The sequence below is a fragment of the Plectropomus leopardus genome, chromosome 9 (genome assembly GCF_026936395.1).
Source record: "Plectropomus leopardus strain MGB_pleo_1.0 chromosome 9, ASM2693639v1, whole genome shotgun sequence".
NCBI lineage: Eukaryota > Metazoa > Chordata > Actinopteri > Perciformes > Serranidae > Plectropomus > Plectropomus leopardus.
The window spans coordinates 24,054,939-24,065,654 of NC_142184.1; the positions used below are offsets into that span (position 1 = coordinate 24,054,939).

Below are 10,716 nucleotides of genomic sequence, written 5' to 3' on the forward strand. Positions count from 1 at the left end.
AGGAGGAGACCTCTATGGATAGTTAAGTTCCTGGTAAAAAAAAAAAATGTTCTTTCTTAATTCTAAACAGGAGAATTATCAGCTGGTTGCAATCTGCAATCCTCACTGCTGGATGGCAGTAAATCAGCCTAAATCTTACAATACAATTATTTAAATCAAAATTTCGCAGTTTTACTTATTTTATTTTATTCAAGCAAAATTGTTGTACTTTGTTGTTTTTTTTAGACAAAATTTAACATTTGAGAAGTCTGGCTTCCTTGCCTAAATGAAATGGGGGTTTGTTGAAAAACAAACAAAAAAAAATCCCTAAGGGTAAAGTATTCATAAAATTTTGGTATCAGTGTCAGTGCTCACATCAGCATGAGTATCAAAAACATGTCAATATCCAGCCGTACATAAAAAATACAATGCATACATGCTTTCGACTGACAATCATACTTCTCTCTCCTTTCTGTTTTGCATAATAGACATGATTTTGCCTATAGCTGTTATAGCTGATAGCCCCATTTTCAAACACAACATCCCACACAGACAATACCTGGAAAAAAACCCTGCAAAAACACACATCCATGTGCGCTCATAAGCCCACATTCTTTATGCAAACACACCGAGTTCATTCAAACACTGCAGCAGCAGTTGGTTGTATGACAACAGACGTTTGTGTATCGCACTAACAATACGGAAGGCAGTTTCAAACAAAACTCATACACGGGCAGGAATCGCATCCTAATGTGCCAAATGACAACAACCATTGTGGTGTATCACTAATGTCAGTATGCTGATAGGAGTGTTATTGTGGAGCTAAAAGGAGAGAGAGAAGTTCCAGTTCATTTCTCTAGGTGGATTGGAATGGAAATGATGTGTTGCTACGATAGATGGAGACACATTGAGATGAGGGAGTTTTAGTGCTGTGATGAGGAAATAGAGGTGTTCTGTACCATTGGCTCTGATGGAAAGGGGAACATTAAGGCCGTGTGTGTGTGCTTGTGTGTGTGTGTGATGTGTTTAAGGAAGTGTTAGATAAAAAGTATGTGCGTTGAGAGACAGACATGTGTGTGTGTGCACATTTATGAGCATGTCAACCTCTCCTCTCACCCAAAGCCTCTCGTTTTGATTTTCTCTCTCTCTCTCACTCTCTCTTTGCAGGGGTACAAGAGGAAAACCGAGGCGGCTAAGAAAGAGTACCTGAAAGCCTTGGCCGCGTACCGAGCCAGTCTGGTTTCCAAGGTAACGCTTATGACACACAGGCCCTGGCTAAGACTGATGATGGATTGGATGGAAAATCCCTGTTAATGGTCTAGGCGGGGCTTCCTTGGGATGAGGTGGTAGTGGTGGTGGAGAAGGTGGGGGCATGTGATGCAAAAGAGCAAGCCGTATTCGGAACAATACCTGATTTCCATAGGGTGCAGATGTCGGGGGGTTGGGGATTGTAGTTGGTATGGTGATATATTTGGGGGAGGGGTCAGCGCAAGCATATGGCCAAAATATCTATGGAGGATAGAAAATGATTGCTCCCTCATGTGCGATACATAACATCACTTTCATATGTATCAATAGAAAATGCAAACCCTAAATTTACACCGACAGACACCTGTGTCATGCTTTAGATCACCCTCCGTCCCATCATATAGGACAGGAAGTACATCCAAATCAACGCAAGCAATCATATCACTTTGCTGCTGTTTACACCTTCCTGCTAATTCAGATCTATGACATCCTTTTTGCCCAGTGAATGATGGCGTCTTGTATGCACTAGCATGGTAGCACTGGGAATAAAGAAAGGCGAGGAGGAGGGCTGTGGATTGCATTGTTTAGTGCCGTCTTGTATTAACAACACACAATGTAGTGTGGGGAAGATTCCTTTTGTCATTCCATTTGTTCTGCAGGCAAACAGCCTCATTTCTCTGGCCTCGCTCCTGCATATATGTGTGTGTGAGTGTGAATGTGTGTGTGTGTCTCTCTGCTTTTCCCATCTATCTGTCAAGGTGTCTATTGATCATTACCCCAGCCCCAGCTCTATTCATACAAATGGGCTCCATTACCTTCTAATCAACACTGATGGCTGGAGATGAGTATTCTGACAGCTCATCATAGGCGCCTGCAGAGGGCGGGGTGGAGGTGGAGGTGGGGTATTTTGTAGGTGCTGCACCTGCTCAGAGTGATACTGTCCAAAACAAGAAAGGTCAAGTTTGGGTGATTTTGGTGGTGTTTTCCTGTAAATAACTGAGTCAATTTGACCCTGTTTCTCCATCTGTCATGTGTGTGTGTGTGTGTGTGTGAGGAGAGAAGCGGTGCAAAAAAAGTAGAGAAAACTGTCAGGCCGACGATAGACTGAAAATTAAGTATCTGCAGTCTCATCAAGTGAGCATCAATATTCTGAAAAACTTTATTGTTAAGGGCTTTGAGGGTCAACTGTCCTGTTGACAGCTGCACCAAGCAAACAAGAAACATGCGTTCACTCTGTCAGCTGCTTCACTCTGTAGAGAACTTGCTGATGAGAATTTTGACAGAATCAAGCAGAGGTGAAGAAGGCAGGAAATGTTTAAGGGAAATTCCTCTGCTAGTTCTCAATCTGGGTGTTATTTACATATGTTGTTCAATTATGGCTTTTCATCATGATAACATTTAACTCAACTCTCAAATGGAAATGTGTCAAAATCTGAAAGGAAATGTTGAACATAACAAACTTACTTTCTTGCTGAGATTAAGATAAGATCAAAACCACTCCCATGTCTGTGTAGCTGAAGCCCTTTTTACACAGAGATCTCCTCAAAATCCCAAAGACAATGACAACCTGGCAACTGAATGGAGGAAACACTGGGCTTTAAATGCACAAGGGCTGATTACTAATTACACACAGGTGACTGAAACAAGACACACGTTAAAAACACTAGGCAATCAAAAAAAGGGGGGATAACTCAGAAAGGAAAAGTTGCACTAAACACATACGAAAAAAACAGGAAGTGAACACAACCACATGAACAGACACTTGACAGAATATCACACTTTAACTCAATTAGTATTCTAATAGATATTTGTACTTTCAGTCAAGTATGGTTTCCAGGCTCTACATCCACCACTGCTTCCCATAATCTTATCCCTTTTACATAGACATCATTTTGGCGAGTCCAATAAACAGTAAAGACAAAGAGCAGTCCCTTGGAAATCCCTGCCATTTACAAACAGCAAAATTATTATTTTTCAACTTGGCTGCTGTAAAATATTAAGAGTAAAGTTGACAAGTAATAGAATTTGCCTTTAAGATACAGGCCAGGGTTTCAGTTTTGTTTTAAGTGTAATGGATGTTGCTATTAAAAAAAAAGATGTGATCACAGCTTGTTTAACAATGATTGATGTGATGATGATTTTCTTGTAATTAATTGAAAGTTAGTTAGCTCATTTAAATTCTGATTTATTCCTCCACAGACATACAATGACCCTGAACCAAAAAGTGCCCAGCAGACCAGCCAGCCCTCCCACCTGCTGCCCCCAAAGCAGCCTCTGTACAGCGTGCCCCCACAGCCCTCCTCACCCTACCTGGGCCCGCCGGGCTCCTTCCCCCTGTCAGACCTCCAGAGCTACGCAGGGCCGCCCCGCCACACCCTGGCCCAGACCCTCAGCCAATCCCAGATGCTGCCGCCCAGCATGAGTGCCTCTCCCCCAGCTCCCTTCCAGATCAGCCCACCTCTGCACCCCCACGCCCAACTCTCCCTGCATCAGAGCTCCCTGCTCAACCAGCCAATCCGCATGCAGCAGTCACAGCCAATCATCTCACACCAAATGGGGCTCCAGGCACCTCTGCATTCCCCTCCTCTCAGCCAACAGGTTAGTCTAGCCATCATTAAAATGAAACATGAATATGATGACATAATCATAGAATGTATGCAGAATGTATATTGTCACCCGTAATCACTAATTATTTTTTTGCTAATTACTGATGTTTATTTATTACACTTAAAAGCATTGTGGGCTTTTTTAATAGAACCTTGGGGTGTAATAATTTTCTGACTATGATTCAAATTTAATGTTATCCAATAATTTTAATCAGCTTCTGGGGAAAAAAAAACAAAAACTCTCAGCTCAGTCTAATGATATTGTATAACAGGCCTCAATCAGACATTTAGCATGTATATTAAAAACAACAAAACACAGTCTGCTAGAATATGTTTTAAAACTTTACTTTTTTCACTAATTTAATGGCAAAAAACTACTGTCTACTTTCCCTCTGAGAACATAATGTCTCCAGTCTGGCAGGGGGGTTGTCACAGTGGTGTAAGAAGAGTGATATCAAGACCCATTTTAACCAAGCTATAAGAGTAAATGTGGAAAGAAAAAAGTGCTGTTTCTGTTTCCCACTCACTAAGCTCAGGAGCAGCTGATAAAGACCACTGACAACATTTGGCCTCATACAGTATCATGGCTCAGCAAACTCTAATGGCTGGTCATCTCAAAGCTAGAGCAATATAACCTCTTTTCCTATCTCCTCTCCCTCTTCTCCGATCTACAGGGATTCTCCCACATTCAGGCTGATTACCAGAACAGTGTCGGGAGCTCACAGTCTCCAGGGGCCCCTAACCCAGTGCACGGCCAGAACCCTGACTGGGACAGCGAGTACTGCAACAGGGACTGTGGACCCAACCACTGCGGGTGAGCGCAGAGCATGTTGTGTTATGGTTGTAGTGAATGTTGTGTGATGAATGTAATGGTTAACAAGAAGAAATCAAATTGAGTTAGTCATGTAGGGAGGCCCATTTCTGCCAGTGTGATAAAATAAAAAAGATACTATATAAAGTATAATAATCTCAAATGAATTAGAAACTCTCTGATATAAATATTGCCTTAATATCTTTAATCACAGTCATTATTTTGAGCAAGTTCATCATTATTCTGAAATGCTCATTCAGTATTTTTGACATATTATAACATTGTTTTCAGTTAAGCGAGACACTTTTACTATAAGTTTTACAATATTTTAAAACAGGAAGTCAATATTTTGAGATACTACCTCATTATTTTTTAGATAAATGAGTCATTATTTTTAGAGAAAGATTTTCTTTTTTTAAAATAGTCACTATTTTGAGATACTAACTCATTATCATGATAAAGTTTCTAATTATTTTGAGGTACCAGCTCAGTATTTTGAGATAATTTAGTCATTGTTTTAGAAAGTTTGTTATTTTATTATAACTCTGATATACAATATCATTATTTTGATATACTAACTAAACTTGAGAAAATTTCTCAATATTTTGAGATTCTAACTAATTATATTGAGATAGTTTCTCTTTACTTATGGCTCACATGATCGTTTTAGTTTTTTCATCACACTGGTGGAAATGGACTTCCATTTCCATGAAAAGAATAAAAATGACCTGGCGTCTGTAAATCCAGGACATTTGATTGTTGAGAATATTAAGTAGTTGTCTGACAGTTACTCATTTTCCAAATGAGTTGCTCTAAACCACTTCACTTTCACACTTGGAGACTCAGACAGTATTAATCATAAACTGCGATTTCTCTGTTAAAGCAAAGCATCTCCTTGAAATTGAAATGAGTAATGCAGCAGTAGAACAATGCTATTACCGAGCTTGGAAAAAGTGTGACATCCAATTAAGTTTCCCTGTGTTTCGCTCAGCAAACATTGCCTTATTGAATCAAGCTATTCAAGCAGGTACAAGGGGAATGTTGTTTTGTCTCACACCTGAAACTCGGTGTTGCTATTCCGAGACGCAGGAGAGCTGGAAGTCAGTATCTCCTGTATTTAGAGCTGATTCATCTGTATGTCAAATGGGATCACGCCTGGGTCAAATCATGTTTGATGCTCTTTGAAGTCGATTGAGTCTTTGCTTAAACCTTTTCCCTCAGTGTCAGATCATAGTAGTTTTGAGTTTTGGAGCGTACTGAATTATTTCCAGTGTGTCAGTGAAGATAACTGGAGAACAGACTTTTTATTTTGACATTTCGAGTACCAAGCGATCTGCAAATTCTGAGTTTTGTCTTTTTCTTTATACTGATTGATGTCTGTTGTTTGTCGACAGCTTTAATGTTTCGGAGCAGCTTTCTTAGCCAGGTCTTCCTTGAAATAGATTTCATCATTTCACTGGGATTTCCTTGTGAGATGTATGATAAACAGAAATACATGTCTTCAGGTTAGGTTTGGGTTAGGGTTAAGGTTGTATTCGCACGTATCCAGACATACATTAATGCAGTTTCCTTTTCCACAGCAGTGGCATGGGAGCTCGGGACAAGCCTCTCTACCTCACTTGAAGTTGAAAGACCTCCAAATGTCAGACTCCAGGGAGCTTTCCACCATAACAACAACGTCATCGATGTATCTGCTTCTACACCATTTGGTTTTTCTTTTCTATTTTTTGTGACGGATTTCGAAAATCCCAAAGACTGCTACAGTAACTTCACCTATTTGCCAAGCACTTAGATCGGCCAGAAGCCCGAGGCACTTCTCTTGCTTTTTTTTTCCCTATCACTGAACTTTTCCCTTTTTTTTTTTTTTTTTTCCTTTTTCTTCTTTTGCGGGGGCAGTGAGATTTAAGCTCATGCCAACATACTGGAAATGAAGACCAAAAAAAAAAGTCTTCTCATTTTGTTTTGAATTTTTTAAAGATGCTCTCTCTCCCCTCTCCACTCCATTACTCTGTGTTTGCCATGGACTGCCCTCATTGGGGAGGTGAAATGCTCTAAGCATACTCAAAGCGTAGGGGTCTTGGGTAGAAAAGCGAATGCAGGAAACTAGAATATAGTCACCTCAGCAGGGGTGGATGTACTTCAGGACAGACTGAAACACCCCAACTGAGTAAAAGCAAATTATAATGAAGATAGTCACACTTAAGACATTTGTAAATCATCCTCGCCCCTAGTAAAGGACTCCCTCCTTTCCTTTTTTTTCTCACAGAGTGATTGTAAATATCACCAAAATGGATCCCTCTTATGTGTGTATTTAGCTGCAGTCCCTTGCTTTCTTTTTTTTAAACATTCTTTTCGTTTGGTTATGTGATTTTCGTGCAGGCGGATTCAGTGAGGGAATACACACACTAAAAGTTGTGTTGAAACTGTGTTCACTGGTCTTGTTTCTCTCCAAACAAGAGAGAAATGCATAGACTGTAAAAACGCTCCATTTCCTCCTCAACTGGCGGAGCTCTGATAGAGAGTGTCGCTCTCTTCACATGGCCTCAGGACGTTACAGAACTGTAGAGGTCAAAGGTTGATACCTCTCCTTTTAGCTCCTCCTCTTATTGGTCAATAAGGGCCGCCTCCACCTGTAACCCTGCCCACCTACCCGTAGTCCTGACACCACTTGTACAGGTGAATAAAAAAAAAAAGTTGCTAAATGTGAAATGTTACTAAATAAAAAAAAACATAACAGTGGGTTTTAAAGTTTTTGACTAGTTTTATTAGGTGTTTTAGAATTGTGTTGAACTCATCTTTATCATTTTTTGTGAAGAAAAAAGAATCTGAAGATATTTTGTTTTTTCACTGTAGCAGGATTTGCGTTTCGGAGGAACATTCATGGGGGTAGATATTTTAAGTTTGTGTATAAACCTGCCAAATGTATTTCTTTAATTTGTAAAGCCAGTGATGAGAAAACCCATTTTGTTTTGTTGAATATCATATGTTTTACAATATGGTCATTCTATTTAATTTGGTTGCAGGTTTCACATCTATTTATGAATGATATGAAGTAACATTTTGGCTTATTTTCATCAGGGTGCATTATTATTATTATTATTATTATTATTATTATTATTATTATTATTATTATTATTATTATTATTATTATTATCATTATTATTGATCAAACAACATGATAATTAGAATAATAAATATTTTTTCAGAAATTGTTGTTGGTGCAATACCAGTGTACCAGCATTAGATTCATTTTGTGTCACAAATACTTCTTTTGTTTTCTTTTGTCTGTAATAAAATGTTTAAAGTGGAGAAACTGATGTGCATGTCTCTATTCTATTTTATCATTTTTTGGTTTTTTTTTACATTGCTAAGTCTCTACACAGTCATTAGTAATGTTATGAGTAGCACCTGATAGCTGCAGCTGCCTATAAACAGAACTTTGCATTCGCCTGCTTGTGTCTGAGGTTAATGAGGAGAATTATCTTTGATGTCGTAGGAAAGTTAATGCGACTGCCGTCACGTGGCTCATTAGGTGTGGAGCTTAGGCTCCACAGTATGGCTTTTAATGAACTTTAACCCTTTCTACACTTTTTTCTTTTTCTTTTCATAAAAGCAGACATGATCAATATAATATATCAAGCAACATTTTTCTGCCCGCTGGTCGTGATTTCTGGTAAAGGTGTGATGATGAAACCTAGAATTGATGCAGCAGTACACGGTCTTTCAGAGAAGTACCTGAGAAGAAAAATAGGACTGCCTTTTACTTATGAATTTCACAGTTGGATTAAAGGTAGAATAGAAATGGAATCTATCATCACTCCCCCTCCTCTCTCTCTCTCTCTCTCTCTCTCTCTCTCTCTCTCTCTCCTTGTTGGTGATGGCGATGATGCAGTGCCCCCTAGAGCTGATTCATAAAACTGATTGTTTTTCAGGTCAAACTAACCTGAAAACAATCAGTTCACTACAGCTCCATGGCTTCACCGAGACTGTTGATGACCTGTAATACTGATGTGTTTTATTGACAATAAAGGACATATAAAGGCCCTCACCTCATGAGCATGCTCTTAGCGCTAAGTAGCCATGAGATATTAAAAGCTTTGTAAATAATGACCCTCTTGAGTGCCTCAGATTTCTTTAACAATCCCTAAAAGCTCTTGCCTAAAAGCCTTACCCCTCAACTACGGTTTTTCTGGGCAGCTTCCACATGTGAACATGTTTAACTGAGTGTGTACAAAAAAGATGGCATTGCTCTCAACAAAAGTACAATGTTCTAAACCATTAAATACACATAAGAAATTACATTTGTGAACAGTTAGGAGCAATATTATCATTTAAATGCCAACAAAAGAGGGAAAAGTGGAAGATTTCACACTGTATAATCCTTTAAATACAGATGTTTTACACTGAATTACTGTTATGGCTGATTATAGCTGTATGACAGTAGTAAGGAGGCATGGACCCTCTGGTATTTCACCATGTCTTATTGATGTTCCTCTATTGCCATCTGCTGGTGACATCTAGTGCAGGTGGTGAGTCTGGTTCCAATATCGAAAACAATTAAACCTATAACATCTACACTGTAAATATTTGTAATTTTGCAATATGATAGATGTATAAGGAGAAAATTCAAGTGTTTCTTGATCCCAACTGTGTTTATTCTCATTTAAAGGCTGCTCAAGTGTGCAAAGAAAACATTAAGTCTAAGACTGACTCCTGCAACTTTTATAAAGATTTTTTTTTTTAGTTTTTGTGGTATAGATATAGATATATCGATATGTAGTCATAAGTCAGAATACTCACGGGACAAGAGGATTTTATCACCCCACTAGCAGTTTTCCTTTTAGAGTTTTCCTTTATTTATGAAAAATAGATTTTGAAGGCTCACAATTAAATTATGTATAAAGATTGATGATGTGTTTAGGTGTGAAACTGAATCGATCTCACCTCAGTTATATATAATTGAAACTCCATGCAGGTGTAGTTTTTCCCAGCATTATTTCAGATGGCAGAAAGCTGCAGGGAAAAAAAAGGTTTTGTGCAATAGTTATTTACATTTTTAAAAGACATTTAAAACTAGCATATTGCATGTGGACTGCTTATACGTTTTTGTTTTTTTTTAAATGTATGTCCATGTTGTTTTTTTATGTTTACTTTCTAATAAAATAAAAGTCCTGCAGTCCTGACAATATTAAATTTGACTTTACTTAACTCTATGCACTCATTTATTATTTTACAGTTTTAATGAACTGGTCAAGTCCCTGTATGGTGCCTTCCCTTTTTGCAGAAGGTATCAAAATACTCCATACGTACGTCACTTGTGCAATATTGTCTCCTTGCCCTTCCAATCTCCCATCACTAATATTGTCTCCTGCAGCTGTGATACTGGTTCCATCAGCAGCCATCAGACCCTCTCATTTCCTCTTCAGACGGATATGAACTCTCCTGACAGCACAGGCACCGGCAGCACCATTGTCTGACAGCCAACAAACAAGACAAGACAAACAAGAGAGGACAGAGCATTTCATACAGATCACTACCCAAACACTTGATGGCTGAGATGATACCGCCGTTGCACGACATTTTGAGAAAATCGTGCTTGTAAAACATCCTCATTTGGATAGGAGCTATCTTATGTTTTGGGATTGCTTGTTCTATTAGACAGTGTTATCTGCATAGAGTCTGGGGTTTGGCCATTTGTTAACTGATGCAAGTATATTAGGACACTGTATTTACGCAGCGGTGAGGAATCTGATTTCGACCCTCTGAGGAATACTTCTTTTGTTGGCTTCAGAAAACACACACAGCCAGGCCAGCTTTGAACAAAAATATGTTTATTGTTACATGTACCCGCCATGGTCACTGACATACAACAGCTGCAATAACTGACTTATGGGTACTTTCAATTTTTAAGATTAAAAATATGCTATTAGACTTATTTTTCTCCATAACATTGTCATTAGGCAAATCCCATTAAAGGCATTATCAGTTTATACACACAGTAACACAGAGATACAGTATGTTGTGCATAACATGAAATATATGATGGGGTCTGTAGAAAGCAATTATCTTTAT

At 38.7% G+C, this 10,716-nt stretch overlaps 1 protein-coding gene across 2 annotated transcripts in view; it reads left to right on the forward strand.

Annotated features, from left to right (window-relative positions):
• LOC121947313 (TOX high mobility group box family member 2-like) overlaps window positions 1–7,961 on the forward strand; it is a 96,160-nt gene extending 88,199 nt beyond the window's left edge. For both annotated transcript variants that reach the window (XM_042492299.2, XM_042492302.2), the window contains 4 exons: window positions 1,147–1,227; window positions 3,427–3,825; window positions 4,508–4,647; window positions 6,225–7,961. In XM_042492299.2, the coding sequence (XP_042348233.1) occupies window positions 1,147–1,227; window positions 3,427–3,825; window positions 4,508–4,647; window positions 6,225–6,267 (663 nt within the window). In that variant the 3' untranslated portion in view covers window positions 6,268–7,961. The remainder of the gene's footprint in view (window positions 1–1,146; window positions 1,228–3,426; window positions 3,826–4,507; window positions 4,648–6,224) is intronic.
• Window positions 7,962–10,716: the final 2,755 nt, after the last annotated feature.